This window comes from Hyla sarda, chromosome 9, assembly GCF_029499605.1.
Source record: "Hyla sarda isolate aHylSar1 chromosome 9, aHylSar1.hap1, whole genome shotgun sequence".
Lineage (NCBI taxonomy): Eukaryota > Metazoa > Chordata > Amphibia > Anura > Hylidae > Hyla > Hyla sarda.
The window spans coordinates 26,128,371-26,144,773 of NC_079197.1; the positions used below are offsets into that span (position 1 = coordinate 26,128,371).

The following is a 16,403-nucleotide window of genomic DNA, read 5'->3' on the forward strand; positions in this document are numbered from 1 at the left end:
CAATCCTTAAAGGGGTACTCTGCCCCTAGATATCTTATCCCCTATCCAACGGATGTCTGATCTCGGCTGCAGCACCCCAGACGAAGCGAACTGTGCTCCGTGCCGGATGACTGACGATGCGGGGCGGAGGCTTGTGACGTCACGGCCACGGCACGCTCGTGACTTCATGGCCACGCCTCCTCAATGCAAGTCTATGGGAGGGGGTGTGACTCCCATAGACTTGCATTGAGGGGGTGTGGCCGTGACATCACGAGTGGGGCACGGCCGTGACATCACGAGCCTCTGGCGCTGCAACTCTAAACGATCACTGGGTGCAGAAGGTAGATCGTGGGAGTCGCCCCCACTGTCTAGGGGCGGAGTACCCCTTTAATGTTTTATGAACTATGGTGTCCTTCAGGAGGAACAGCTTAGTGGAGGATTCAAGGATTCAACAGGCAGTGCATCAGAGGTAGGCTTTAAAGGGATCATACCAAGATCAAAAGTTAACCCCTTTTTAGAGGATAGGGGATAACTAGGGGCAACTGAAGGGACCCCCACCAATCAGAGGTCAGCTGTCCCCTAAATCAATGAAGCTGCAGCACACATGCTCAACCACCATTCCATTCATTCTCTATGGGACTTCCAAACATTGCCAAGCTCTGCACCTGGCTTTGTTCGAAAGTCCCATAACCACTGAATAGAGCGGTGGCTGAACATTTTCTCCTTCCCCTTATCCACTTGAGGGACTATTGACCTCTTTTCTTATGAACACTGGAGGTCCCAGAGTTCATATCCCAACATATCAGGTAGATACAGTAGCTCTTGCTCTTGGAATACATCTTACATATCATCCAATACTACTATATGAATTTGGTTTGCTGGAGCTATAAGCCTTTTACAGCAACCTTCTGGGCTGTAATACCATGAATTGAAACATCTAGAAAGACGACAGTGGGAATTGTTGAAGTTTTGGCTTCAGGCGGGCGACAGACATATAATTGCTTAATAAAAGGAAAACAAGAAGAACTTTACAGATCCCCAGTGTTTGTGGTGCGGATTGCATGAGAAACACTGAACAGGCGAGGGGATGGTTCAGACACTGGGTTAGACAGGAAATGTGGGAGTTCTCTGGATGGATCTGTCATTGTTACTTTTTACTATCAGAATTAATGAGGGGCCTGGCTATCATCAGACTTTTATGTATTTTGGAGCATGAAAGCCAATTAAATCCCTTATATTAGAGAGCAGCAGCTGTCGCCACCCCTGCTCTCTACTGTCTTGTGGCCAGAGGAGAACATGGATTGGCCAGAGAATGATACTTGGCCTCTATGGACAACAGATGTTTGGCACATGGTGCCTACCCTGCACTGGTCATCCAAAGTACCCGCTCCATGGTAGGGAAATGGCTGTGCAGAAGACCCTCAGGGTGCGGGTGTAGGGGCATGGCTGATAACACACAGCATTTTGATGGGCACGTTGATAACTACATTGTTGCCTATATTGGTCAATCAGCATCAAAAATGGTGATCACTACCGGACATTATGGGATGGCCTAATAGCTGGTTTAGAACAAGGCAAGTGGTTGGGTAAGTAGACAGCGTGCTATGGGCTATAAAATATCTAAGGGTTTGCCAGTAGTGAGACACTTTGAGACCTCACAAAGAAGGTACCAAGGTGTTCTGCAGGGTAGATGGTGGCACCTTTGCAGGCAAATGGAGGCAAGAAAGATATTTTGGCCTCGACTAACATATGAGCTTGTGAACACAGACCAAAGTGGTTAAGGTTCCAAGCCTTGGTAGGACGTTGCCCTTAATCTTTATAAAAGGGGTACTCCAGTGGAATTTTTTTATTTTTTTAAATCAACTGGTTTGTAAATTACTTCAATTAAAAAATATTTACCCTTCTAGTACTTATTAGCAGCTGTATGCAACAGAGGAAATTCTTTTCTTTTTTAATTTCTTTTTTGTCTTTTCCACAGTGCTCTCTGCTGACACCTGATGCCTGTATCAGGAACTGTCCAGAGCAGGAGAAAATCCCCATAGCAAACCTATGCTGCTCTGGGGTGTTACTGACATTGACAGAGGTGTCAGCAGAGAGCACTGTGGACAAAACAAAAAATAATTTCAAAAATAAAATAATTTCCTCTATTGCAAACAGCTGCTAATAAGTACTGAAAGGATTAAGATTTTTAAATAGAAGTAATTTACAAATCTGTTTAACTTTCTGTCACCAGTTCATTTAAAAAAAATAAAATAAAAGTTTTCCCCCCGGATTACCCCTTTAATTAAGACTGGATCAGAGGGGAATTACAATCTCTTCCTTTTCTATTAGGGTATTAAAGGGGTACTCCCGTGGAAAACGTAATTTTTTTTTTTTTATCAACTGGTGCCAGAAAGTTAAACAGATTTGTAAATCACTTCTATTAAAAAATCTTAATCCTTCCAGTACTTTTTAGGTGCTGTATACTAAAGAGAAATCCAAAAAAGAAATGCATTTCCTCTGATGTCATGACCACAGTGCTCTCTGCTGACCTCTGCTGTCCATTTTAGGAACTGTCCAGAGCAGGATAAAATCCCCATAGCAAACATATGCTGCTCTGGAAAGTTCCTAAAATGGACAGCAGAGGTCAGCAGAGAGCCCTGTGGTCATGACATCACAGGAAATGCATTTCTTTTTTGGATTTCTCTTTAGTATACAGCACCTAAAAAGTACTGGAAGGATTAAGATTTTTTAATAGAAGTGATTTACAAATCTGTTTAACTTTCTGGCACCAGTTGATTTAAAGAAAAAAAGTTTTCCACGGGAGTACCTAACTAACTACACATTGGGATCTTTGTGTGGAGGGAATAGTGGAAATATGTGTCTTCAAATAATCATTCTAGGGATTATTTTATCCATCAAAGGTATTAGCCACACATGGGCCTCTAAAACTGGAACCAGGAGCCTAAGACTATATCCTTGTTGACAGCCATAGTGCTGAACAGGGAGAAAGTGTGCTGTCAAACCTGATTTGTGCACCCATAGAGTCTGTCCCGCCCCTGCTTAAAGGGGTGGTCCACCCTTAGACATCTGATCCCCTATCCAAATGATTGGGGATAAGATCTCTGATCGGGGGGGGGGGGGGGGGAACCCCCGCGATCTCTGCTGTGGCACCCCAGACATCCAGAGCACTGAGCGAACTTCGCTCCCTGCCTGATGACTAGCGATTCAGCGCTGACATCACAGCCTCGTGACATCACACTCTCCCTCTCAATGCAAGTCTATGGGAGGGGGCGTGGTGGCCACCACGCCCCCTCCCATAGACTTGCATTGAGGGGGCATGGCCGTGACATCACAAGCCTCCGGTGCCACAGGGAATGCCGGATGCTGCAGGGAGATCACGGGGGACCCAGCAGCGGGACCCCCCGATCAGACATCTTATCCCCTATCCTTTGTATAGGGGATAAGATGTCTGGGGCGGAGTACCCCTTTAAGGAAACATTTCCAGCTATTTTTATATTTTAAGACCTACAGTGTAATACATTTTTATGTTCTCCGTTTGCCTTGGCATGAATAGCATTATTACACATTACACGCCACAGTACACATTTTGCTTTAAGAGGGATTTTATATGAATTATTTTACAGTACAGCTGTTCATATGTAAATGACATTTTCAGCTATGAATTAGTATTGTTAACGCCTCCGTATTTAGTATTATAAGGTCTGATAATCACTTTAGTAACTTCTTAGCTGAAGTCTCCTTTCAAGAACCTCATTATTAGACTGAGCCGGGTCAGTAACATAACCGGGCGGAGGGGAATGAATAAGGCATTGAAATAAGTGACGTTCCCAGTCTACAGTAAATGCCTGGAAAAGTCTATGGACCTACCAATGGCTTTGCGCCACTGTTTGGGTGGAAAAAAAAATAGAAATTTTTTTTTTTCATCCACATATGTAATATATAAAAATCTGGTAATTAAAAAGAAGAACTGGACTTCACCTATAGTAATTGCCTTTACTTGGTTGTAACTATGGCTCCCAGTAATTAGGTACCACCAGGATAAAAATCTGTTACTTTTTCTAAGTGGGCAGGGTTAAGCTGAAGGGGTGGGGCCTACCACAACCTGACTAATTTAATATAATTTACACTGAATTATGTCAAAATATACAACAGCTCTTGGTGAATGGACAACCAAAGAGGCATCAAATTTATTGAGGCCTGGCTCCCAGTATTTAGGTACCACCAGTATTTATAGGGTTAATTCACTGGCCAGTGTTCGGAACATCTAGTTCCGAACGCTGTGTGCACGCTGCAGGGGTCGGCCACACCCCTTCGTGCCGTCAGGCCATGCCCCCCAAGTGCAAGTCTATGGGAGGGGTGTGGCAGCCCCCTCCCATAGACTTGCATTAAGGGGGCGTGGTTTGACGTCACGAGGGGGTGTGGCCGACCCCCGCAGCCAATGGAGTACCCCTTTAAAGGAGATCTCAGGCAAAAAAAAAAAAACCACAGGATAGGGCATGAGTAGCTGATCACAGGGGTCTGACCACTGGGGCCCCCCACAATCACCGGGACGGGACCAGGCGCTCAGTGAGGAGCGCATGCTGCAGCCAGCACGTGCTTCATTCATTCCTATGGGAGTGCGAAAAAGACCCGAGTACAGCTCGGGTCTTGTCGACGCTCCCATAGAAATGAAAGGAGGGCATGCCGTCTACCGTTAGACAACACACACTCCTAACTACGAGCACCGGGGTCACAAGCGATCATCTATTTATCCCCTATACTGAGGATAGGGGATTAGCTATTTTTCGCTGGAGTACTCCTTTAAAGGACTGGTGGCAGAAAATTTATCAGATTTGTAAATTACTTCATTATAAAAATCTTAATCTTTCCAGTACTTATCAGCTGCTGTATGCTCCACAGGAAGTTGTGTAGTTCTTTTTTTGTCTGACCACAGTGCTCTCTGCTGACACCTCAGTCCATGTCAGGAACTGTCCAGAGCAGGAGGGGTTTGCTATGGGGATTTGCTCCTACTCTGGACAGTTCCTGACATGGACAGAGGTGGCAGCAGAGAGTCAGACTGGAAAGAACTACACAACTTCCTCTGAAGCTTACAGCAGCTGATAAGTATTGGAAGGATTAAGATTTTTAAATAGAAGTAATTTACAAATCTGTTTAACTTTTTGGCACCAGTTGATTTAAAAAAAATGTGTCTTCCAATGGAGTACCCCTTTAAAGTAGAACTGAACTATATGACAATCAGATGCTCTATCTCCTATACCACGAATTACTAAATATTAATATTAAAAAAATTTACGGAACCTTTTATCACTTTCATGCTGCCTAAACCACAAGTCATCACAGGGGTCCCTGGTGGCTTCTCACTGCCCCACCGGCCTTGATTGACAAATCTCCTTCTATACCCAAACGAGGAGAGAAAATCCATCAAGGCTGGTAGGGCAGGAAGAAGGTCCCGAGGACCACCCTGATGACTCGTGGTTTAGGCAGCACCTGGGCTGTTTTCCAATGCTTGAAAGGGAGATATATGCAGAAAAGCCTTGTCCCACATGAGCACACTGCTTACGTCTATAAAGTGGGTGGAGATGGAGAGACGTATAATGCCACATGTCCATGAGTGTTCTACACATGTGTCTTCTAGATGTAATTGTGATCAATGTACGTTAAATCCGCTCTATGTCCATCCCGCTTCTGAAGTAGAGTGGAACAATTCTATCATGCTTATAACATCTTCTGGAATATTGGAAATCTGCTACTCATCTGAAGCATGGAGGACAGATGGTGCTCTGCACAGAGGATCCCGTGATCAGCATTCACTGGTGCTCTAAATGTGTACACTAGATATGGAGTCATCTCCACTTGTTCTACAACAGGCCTGCTCAGACGTATGGTGAACACTTTTCCTGCCTGTCAGTGCCTTGGTCCTGGTTTTCTGTTTGTCCCTCAGCACTTTTTAGGTATGGGCTTGATGACACCAAAGGTATTGAAGGAGCTTTAATGATCTTCGGTCCTCATTACAAGTCATAAAATAAATTACAATCACACAAAGCATGACGGTACAATATGCAGCACAGATTCCTTAAGCTATACACTATACCACATGCTACACTAAGACTCCACTCCATCACTCGTTATCGAAAAAACAAAGTAAAAAAACTAATTTACCCAAGAAAACCAGAGAAACCGAAAAAGAAAGGAGCTATTCCCACAAAAAATATATAGTGAAATATATATAAATGCTTTATTAATACAAAGTTGTGACATCATAAAATCATGTTAAAATCAAGGAGAAATACAGCAACAGAAAGAAAACCAGAGTAAAAGGCTTCATAAATAACCCCCCCATGTCTTTACATATGCCAAGCATGAATACAAGGATTAAAGGGGTTATTCACCAATAGAAAAATAGAGAGAGAGAGATGTGCGGGATCAGCAGCAGGTCTTGTTAGTGGGGGAATGGGACGGTAATTCCCAAGCCGCTTACCAGAGTTGGTTGTGCGCCCACACATAACAAGGTAAAGTGTAGAATGAATATATGTATAGGTCCACTGCAGCCCTCCTGGGTAGAAGTAGAATCAAAACAGGATGACCGTAAATTCAGGAGTTAGTCCGGCGCAGAGAGGAACCATCAGGGAGCCAGATAAAATCAATGGATTTATTAGATGCAACGCGTTTCGCTGCGCATGAGCAGCTTCATCAGGCATCATGCATCTTCATCATGAAGCTGCGCATGCGCAGCAAAACGCATTGCATCTAATAAATCCATTGATTTTATCTGGCTCCCTGATGGTTCCTCTCTGCGCAGGACTAACTCCGGAATTTACGGTCATCCTGTTTTGATTCTACCAATAGAAAAAGACAGCTAATTTCTTTCAAGACCAGGTCCACGTCTGTCTCCAGGTTGGGTGTGGTTTCAAAACTTTCCTCTGTTCACTTCAATGGAACTGAGCTGAAAAACCACACCCAACCTGGAGACAGACGGGGAGCGGTTTTTGTAAGACAGTAGCTCTGTTTTTCTATTCCTGGCTAACCCCTTTAACAAAAAGAAGATTTATTACAAAAAGAAAAAGTAGCTGAGGAGACAGGAGCCACAAGATAAGAGAGAAGTCCCCAGGACAAGAAACGGGGAGGAAGGATTCAAAGAGAGGAGTGAGCTAGAAACGAAAGGGAAGGATTGGGAGAAAAGGTATAAAGTCTGTATTTGTAGCTTGTAAATGTACTTTAGAATTTTGTATTTAGTAAAAAATATAATAAATTATACATGCTTTACAAAGAAAAAAACAATGAAGTCAATAATATACTAGTATACAGTATGCTGTTTAGCTTCCCCTAGTGGTCACCAGATGCAGCCAGGATTTTAGCAATTACTGTGACTCTGTATGGATGCAAGAAATACAGAGCTATATACTGGAAAAAAATAAGGGAAGATTAAACGACACTGGGAGATTACATAGTAACATAGTTCATAAGGTTGAAAAAAGACCAGAGTCCATTAAGTTCAACCTATATCCATAATGAGTCCCTACTGAGTTGATCCAGAGGAAGGCAAAAAAACCCTCATACTAGAGGTAAAAATTCCTTCCCGACTCCAAATATGTAATCAGAATAAATCCCTGGATCAATGTTCTGTCCCTATAAATCTATGTTATTATTCTCCAAAAATACATTCAGACCCCTTTTAAATTCTTTTACAGAGTTCACCATGACCACCTCCTCAGGCAGAGAATTCCACAGTCTCACTGCTCTTACAGTAAAGAACCCCCGTCTGTGCTGGTGTAGAAACCTTCTTTCTTCTACACGTAGAGGATGCCCCCTTGTTATAGATACAGTCCTGGGTGTAAATAGATCATGGGAGAGATCTCTGTACGGTCCCCTGATATATTTATACATAGTTATTAGGTCTCCCCTAAGCCATCTTTTTTCTAAACTAAATAACCCTAACTCTGATAATCTTTCTGGGTACTGTAGTCCTCCCATTCCCCATATTACTCTGGTTGCCCGTCTTTGAACCCTCTCCAGCTCCACTATATCTTTCTTTCACACTGGTGCCTGAGACACGTGTCATCAGAGAGAACTTAAACAGAAAAGAATAACTCAACTTCAGAAGCTCACAAGTACTGAAAGGAATAAGATTTTTCAATAGAAGTCATTTACAAATCTGTTTAACTTTCTGGAGCCAGTTGATATTTAAAAAAAAAAAGTTTTTTCCTTGATAACCCCTTTAATTCCTTTAGAACACGGGGGTGAATGCCATCTGGACCTGGTGATTTGTCTATTTTGATTTTTTGTTGGCGGCACTGTACTTCTTCTTGGGTTAGATAGGTGACCTGTACTGGGGAGTTTACCTTATCTCGCTGTATTTCACCTGGCATTTCATTCCTTGGTGAATACAGTGGAGAAGAATTTGTTTAATATATTTGCTTTTTCCTGATCCCCGTTTATCCTTTCTTCTTTATCGTTTTTTAAAGGGCCAACACTTTCATTTTTGACCTTTTTGCTATTTATATAGTTAAAGGACATTTTGGGGTTAGCTTTACTCTCTTTGGCAATGAGTCTTTCTGTCTCTATTTTTGAGGCTTTTATCTGTTTTTTACATATTCTAAATTTTTCTCTATAGCTTTTTAATGCTTCTTCACTGCCGTCCTAATTTAGTAGTTTAAATGCTTTATTTTTGTCATTTATTGCCCCCTTAACATTTTTATTCATCCATATTAGTTTTCTTTTATTTCTGACCCTTTTATTCCCATATACCTCTTACAGTGAGAATTTAAGATATTTTTAAAAGTCTCCCATTTAGTGTCAGTATTCTTGTTTTTGAGGACATGATCCCATTTTATATTGTTAAGGGATTCTCTGAGTTGATCAAACTTTGCCTTACTTAGTTACTCTGTCAGGTCTGTTGGTTAATATTAAGTCTAGTAGGGCGCCCCCTCTGGTCGGGCTCTGCACCATATGGGACAGATAATTGTCTTTAGTTATAGTCAGAAACCTGTTTCCTTTATGAGATTCACAGGTCTCAGTCTCCCAGTTTATATCAGGATAGTCATAGTCCCCATTATTATCACCTCATTCTGATTTGCTGCCTTGTTTATTTGCCTCAGTAATTGATCTTTTGCCTCTTCCATTATGTTTGGTGGCTTATAGCAAACCCCTAGCTTGTGGTACAGGTAATATTTCAGAAAATGGCCTTAAGCTTGCGGCCTAAGTCCCTGAAATCATTTTTAACCCCTTAACGACGCAGGACGTATATTTACGTCCTGCGCCGGCTCCCGCGATATGAAGCGGGATCGCGACGCGATCCTGCATCATATCGCGTCAGTCCCGGCGCTCATCAACGGCCGGGACCCGCGGCTACTACCACACATCACCGATCGCGGAGATGTGCGGTATTAACCCTTAAGAAGCGGCGGTCAAAGCTGACCGCCGCTTCTAAAGTGAAACTGAAAGTGACCCGGCTGCTCAGTCGGGCTGTTCGGGACCGCCGCAGTGAAATCGCGGCGTCCCGAACAGCTGACCGGACACCGGGAGGGCCCTTACCTGCCTCCTCGGTGTCCGATCGAGCAGTCAAGCGCCGATAATGCTGATCACAGGCGTGTTAATACACGCCAGTGATCAGCATAGGAGATCAGTGCGTGCAGTGTTATAGGTCCCTATGGGACCTATAACACTGCAAAAAGAAAGTAAAAAAAAGTGTTAATAAAGGTCATTTAACCCCTTCCCTAATAAAAGTTTGAATCACCCCCCTTTTCCCATAAAAAAAATAAAACAGTGTAAAAAAATAAATAAATAAACATATGTGGTATCGCCGCGTGCATAAATGTCCGAACTATAAAAATATATCATTAATTAAACCGCACGGTCAATGGCGTACGAGCAAACAAATTTCAAAGTCCAAAAAAGCGTATTTTGGTCACTTTTTATACCATTAAAAAAATGAATAAAAAGTGATCAAAAAGTCCGATCAAAACAAAAATCATACCGATAAAAACTTCAGATCACGGCGCAAAAAATTAGTCCTCATACCGCCCTGTACATGGAAAAATAAAAAAGTTATAGGGGTCAGAAAATGACATTTTTAAATGTATAAATTTTCCTGCATGTAGTTATGATTTTTTCCAGAAGTGCGACAAAATCAAACCTATATAAGTAGGGGATCATTTTAACCATATGGACCTACAGAATAATGATAAGGTGTAATTTTTACCTAAATATGTACTGCGTAGAAACGGAAGCCCCCAAAAGTTACAAAATGGCGTTTTTTTTCGATTTCGTCGCACAATGATTTTTTTTTCCGTTTCGCTGTGCATTTTTGGGTAAAATGACTAATGTCACTGCAAAGTAGAATTGGCGACGCAAAAAATAAGCCATAATATGGATTTTTAGGTGGAAAATTGAAAGGGTTATGATTTTTAAAAGGTAAGGAGGAAAAAACAAAAGTGCAAAAACGGAAAAACCCTGAGTCCTTAAGGGGTTAAGGACACTCCACCTACCTCTTACTGGTATTGGTGCATGTACCATGACTGCTGGGTCCTCTCCAGCCCCACCCAGCAACCTGTCAACCTGATCCCCGATGTGCTAAACTCGAGTGCCAGGAAGACAAACACACTGTTTCGCGATCCCGGTCTTTGTGACAGATCCCCCTAATAATTGAGTCCTCCACTACCAGTACCTTTCTGGCCTGCCCTGCACTCCTCCCTCCCTCCCTCCTTACTGGAGCAGACACCCCCCTGGCGGTCCGAGGCAGAGTTCTGCGGCAGTACTTCTAGCTCTGATATGGCATCCCCCTCATCTGCCATTCGGGCAAACTTGTTGGGGTGTGCCCTTTCAGGACTAGCCTCCTTGACACTTTTCCCTCTACCCTGTTTTCTAACTGTAACCCAACTAGCTGCTTGACTGTCCTGCACCTCCGTCCCACTATCCTCCCCCACCTCTACCCCAGAGAGTACTTGCTCAGTGAGCAGGAGACTCATCCCCAAGTTGTCAATGCGTCTCAGTGTTGCCAGTTGCTCATCTAGATCCAGGATCTGGGCTTCCAAATGAACAACTCGCACACATCTCGCACAACAATATGCACCCTCAAACTGCTGTTCAAGGATTGCATACATTGCGCAAGATGCATACTGGACTGCCATTTCCAACATGGATGCCATACTAGATTAAGGATTGCAAAAATTAACAGTAAAAAAAACCACCAAATATTTCAATTAAACTCCTTTAATTTAAGTACCTCTCACCTTTATACTTACACTGACTTGTATACTTCACACTCTTGTATACAGACACACAATCACTAGCTCAGACAGTCGCTTAGTGTACTTTCTTTTATAGTTACCAGACACCACCTCTCTCATTCACTCTGCCTGGAAGTGAATGCAAAGGGCTATCTGGCTGCAAAAAGCTGCAATTTATCAACTGCTAATGAATTAACTACTCCACCCACTCTTCACCTGTATATCTCCCAGACAGAGAAAGAGATTCTACTGTAATATTGCTTTTTATTGTGTTTTATAGGTAATTACACGCTATAGTGAGTACAGTACAGTATTCAGACATTTGAGAAGGTTTTTGAGCCTTTTTTTCCCAATAAGGGACATCTCTCAATTGCGGACACTTTTTTTATTCCCCATGAGTGTCCGCTATTGGGCGATTCTACTGTATATATACATATTTATGTGATCTTAGTGTTGATGAAACCGTCCTGTCATCATGTGTTCTTTAGCCATGTCGAGCAATGATGAATCGCTGGTTATTAATAACATAATCGCCTTGAACTTGAGCCTATTAGGATAATTTATTCTATGAACCACATTATACACTTGGCTGAGAACGGTTAATGCTTAAAACAGAAAAGAATTAAGTTGTGAACTACTGTTCATGGTCACATACTGGTTCAGAGCCCCGAGGTTAGAGACATCACACTGGCATTATTTCCATTATTTGTAACACAAATAGAAGCTAATAGAATATTTTTTTAAGGTGATGAGATGATCATGAAATGTAGCTGCACCACTCCTGTCTATGCGAATGTCTAGTACAATGAGTATGTCCATTGAGTCTGCATTGGTTCCAATCATGAGGATATAAATGAACCCATAAACCTTAGCCATTGGGTGGTCTTAAAGAGCTGAGGGGAGATATGAACTTGACTTTAAGAGATTGCTTCTGGGCCTGCGTTGTACAAACTTAAAGCATACCTTTTGTTTCTGGTAACTTTTCAGGATAAGCTTCCTGTGTGTATACATGAGGAGTAGCACTATTTCTGGCCATTAAATAACTTGTATATGGCATTTCAACTTTTATTTTCAGTTGTCCTTGGGTGGATCTAACATCTATGTAGGCTTCCATACATTGCACATGCTAAGAAGAGGAGATCCTGCCTTCCTAAATCTCTATAGCACATTCTCAACAGAAGCAGCAGAATGGAGGACATTATAGAGCAGCACTGAGTAAGCTAAGTTGTGAATCAAGCCATTGGGTTAAATCTAATACTCGCTTTAAGCTCTTTGCAGTATGTTTGCTTCTGGCTCTCTAAAATTATGTATACTTGCAACCACCACTAGAGAGACATGACACATACAAATTTAAAGAGCCCCAGGCAGCAAAATACTTATTGCTTATGTCTATTTGAAGAGATAGAGGAAATTCTGGATTTTCAAATGTTACTTTAATTGTTGTGCTATCATTTGTAGCCTTTGCCCTTTGTGGGTAATTTTCACTTCTGTGCCAGACCTAAAGGGGTTATTTTATCAAGACAAACTATTCACATATGAAAATATGGACGTCATAGAAAAGGGTCTTCTGCTTGGATTCCTCTCAGAGCCACAGCAAAGGGCACTTCTCACTCTGGTGGACCTGCTTTGTTAAAGGGGTACTCCACTGCTCAAAGTTTGGAACAAACTGTTCTGAACGCTGGAGCCGGCGACGGGAGCTCTTAACGTCATAGCCCCGCCCCCTTATGACGTCACACCCCACCCCCTCAATGCAAGTCTATGAGAGGGGGCGTGAGGAATTTCCTTTTTTTGACTATGCTACAGCATACAAAATGACCGTCGTCTTAACTTTTCCCAGGTTGCTGTGCGGCCCAAGACATAACATCACTAGTCCTAGACTAGTGTTCAATAGGAGCCTGTCTTTGTTTCAATGGGTGGAGCGACTGCTGGGTAGGAGGGAGATCATTCTGCAAAGAATTGTAGTTTAGCAACAGCTGTTGGCACCCTGGTTAGAAAAAAATGGTATATTGCATTGGAGGGAGCACAGATGTGTTTCAATGGGTGGAGTGGCTGATGTTTGTGAGGGAGAAAAGGGATTTTACACTTGCAAACAAGGAATCGTGGGACTTGTAGTTGGAGGGAGGGAACTCCAACAGGGAATAGCAATTTCACAAAAAAATTGCCACAGTTTCATGGTTGAACATAGCCATTTAGCTCCAAGACAAGCACAGATCCTTCCTAGGCATGTCCATTACTGTCTGGCAGCTAAGTACCTTATGGTGGAGAACCCCTTTAATTTCAATGGCTGGCGTAAACTACTACATACAGTAGGATGCACTGGCAATAGCAGCTCATAGCTGGTGGTTTCAGAAAAGCGTTGTCCTGCTGAGACAAATACTTAAAAGCTGCCCATACACTTCAGAGAGCCGTCAGACAACTTTTTGTATGACCAACAGCTCTGCCAAGTGTTTTCAGTGGAGAGAGAGGTAAGAGGCTGCCTCTGGTGGTGGCTTATTTAAAAACAAAGGTATCGGTAAGTTAAACTACACCATCTCCCTCACTGGTATCTGTCATTGGGGAGAGTTGGAAAGCCCCCATATGTATTAGAGGGAATCCATGCCAACTGAAACTGAAAGGTTAAGCCAGCATTAGCTGATGTATATGGCCAGCTTTAGGCTGAACTCCTATCTAGACTGCTACATTGTAACAAACCCAACAGTAATGTGAAACAAAAAAAGGATGGATTTATTATCTGAATATAAAAAAATAAGATGGACATTCATTGACCAAATTGACCGTTCTTGGCACTGGTCTCAGGTAAACAGTAGGACTACAACATCTGGTATAATCCTTCGGTAGTTTATTGTATAAAACACAAGCAACACGTTTCTGGTCCGGAAAGGACCCTTCGTCAGGCACGGTGTATCACCTTGCCTGACGAAGGGTCCATTCCGGACCAGAAACGTGTTGCTTGTGTTTTACACAATAGACTACCTAAGGATTATATCAGATGTTGAAGTCCTACTGTTTACCTGAGACCAGAGCCAAGAACGGTCAATTTTCCTTGCCTTTTTGAGCTGGTATAGACTGGGGGAGTTTTTTTCAATACCGGAGGACCGTGGCTGCAGGTCTTTACCTTCTATATACACTTCCAGGTGTTGTGCTCTTAGCGCAACCCTGCTCAGTAAGTGTAATTTAACTGACTACAATATATATCCTGATATCCTCATAAACATACTTGCCTAGGGGCGCAAATCCATTTTTTAGTTTTTTTTCTCTTGTGTGATTCATTGACCAAAAACCATTTGACAATAAATCTTTATTCATATTTTTTTTTTTAGTTAAAGTTGTTGGGCATGAGCACCAGCACTCACCCCTTTTAATACATCTACACATTTTGGCATCAATGGTAATGTAACAATTTGGTAACAGTATGGTTTCCCGCACTCATGCTCAGTATACTCTTAGTCCTCTCTGAACCCTTCTTTATACATATATATACGGTTATGCCGGGATGGAAGCTTCTTTGGTTGACATTCATGCCTTTAGTACTCCTCATATTCATCATGTTGAGGTCGCAGGATGACGCTGTGATAGGTTTTAATGCAGGACAATGCAGTTGGTGGAATGAGGTGCCGGTTGATATGGTTGTTTTCCAGATGCACAGAGACCAGGTTGGAGTCTTCGGATATTCTAGTATCACAGATTGAATTAAGAGGCACATATCTATGGATTGTTAAAAAAAAAAGAAGGTTATTGAGGGTATTAACCCTTGTGGTACTACAGCTTTAGAAATTTCTTGGACTATCCAGAAGCTTCCTAGCGGATCCATAGTATTAATGGGGTTATCCAGCCTCATTAACCTTATGGGCTATCCTCATACTATGGTATTTAAAGGGGTACTTCACCCATAGACATCTTATCCCCTATCCAAAGTATAGGGCATAAGATGTCTGATCGTGGGGGTCCCGCCACTGGGGACCCCCGCGATCTCGGCTGTGGCACCCCAGACATCTGGTGCACGGAGCAAACTTCGCTCCGTGGCCGGATGACTGGCGATGCGGGGCGGAGGTTCGGGACGTCACAGTCACGCCCTGCTCATGATGTCATGATCACGCCCCTCAATGCAAGGCACGCCCCCTTCCCATAGACTTGCATTGAGGGGGCGTGGCCATGACGTCACAAGCAGGGCGTGGCCATGACATCACAAGTCTCAAGCGCTGCACCCGACGCTCTAAACGAACGCCGGGTGCAGCAGGGAGATCGCAGGGGTCCCCGGCGGTGGGACCCCCGCGATCAGACATCTTATCTCCTAGGAGATAAGATGTCCATGGGTGGATAGGACATAAGATGTCCATGGGCGGAGTACCCCTTTAACTCCTAGCACCCCCAACAATCAGCTGTCAGCGCCACAGTCTCTTCAATGTTTACCAACACTCGTATCTGCATTGTGGTACTGTTATAAGCAGTGGTAAAAGGTACTACAGTGTTGTCTTATTCAATTGACAGGTGTTACATGCAAACAGCTGATGGACGGGGATGCCAGAAGTAGGACACCCCCCCCCCCCCCCCCCCAATCTGGGCAATGGCCAAACCTGAGAATAGGCAATTATATAAGACTGGAGAACCCCTTGAAATTAATGAACTGTTTGCTCTTTATGTCTTTGCTCTTGTTGAGTTGTTTTGTTTGTTGTTTGATAGAACACAGACCTTACATTGCTTACCATTGTACCTACAGGAGACCATTTGGTACAATCCAGAATAATACGACAGAACAGCTCTTTCTTTGTACTGGCTAAGATCACTCAGGCAACCTAGAACCAAATATTTAGCACAATCGCATGACATCATTTATAAGCAGAAAAATAAAGACATCTGATGGTGGTTAAACACTGGATTTTCTTAAAATCCTAATATTTTGAAAATGTCTCCGTTAAAAGGGTCTTTCGAGAATTTACATTCTTGGTCTAAACTTTCCCTGGCCAAAAATATTAGACAGTCGTTCAGGTAACAGTTCTCTCTCCCCCGTGCTCACATGTACACTGGGCATGACTGAGCATGCATGTATTTTCAATGAAGAATGGAGCTATGCTGGCTGCAGCTTCCCCCCCCCCCCCCCCCCCCCACACTAAAAACAAAAAGGAAGTTAAAGGGGTACTCCACTGGAAAAAAAAACAACATTTTAAATCAACTGGTGCAAGAAAGTTAAACAGATTT

At 42.9% G+C, this 16,403-nt stretch overlaps 1 protein-coding gene across 7 annotated transcripts in view; it reads right to left on the bottom strand.

Annotated features, from left to right (window-relative positions):
• Window positions 1-14,292: 14,292 nt before the first annotated feature.
• Window positions 14,293-16,403, bottom strand: part of LOC130291676 (extracellular matrix protein 2-like) — a 100,993-nt gene continuing 98,882 nt past the window's right edge. For 5 of the 7 annotated variants that reach the window (XM_056540757.1, XM_056540759.1, XM_056540756.1 and 2 more), the window contains exon 10: window positions 14,297-14,912. In XM_056540757.1, the coding sequence (XP_056396732.1) occupies window positions 14,732-14,912 (181 nt within the window). In that variant the 3' untranslated portion in view covers window positions 14,297-14,731. Of the gene's footprint in view, window positions 14,913-16,403 lie in introns of all 7 variants that reach the window. The other 2 variants (XM_056540755.1, XM_056540762.1) reach the window with 2 other exon arrangements.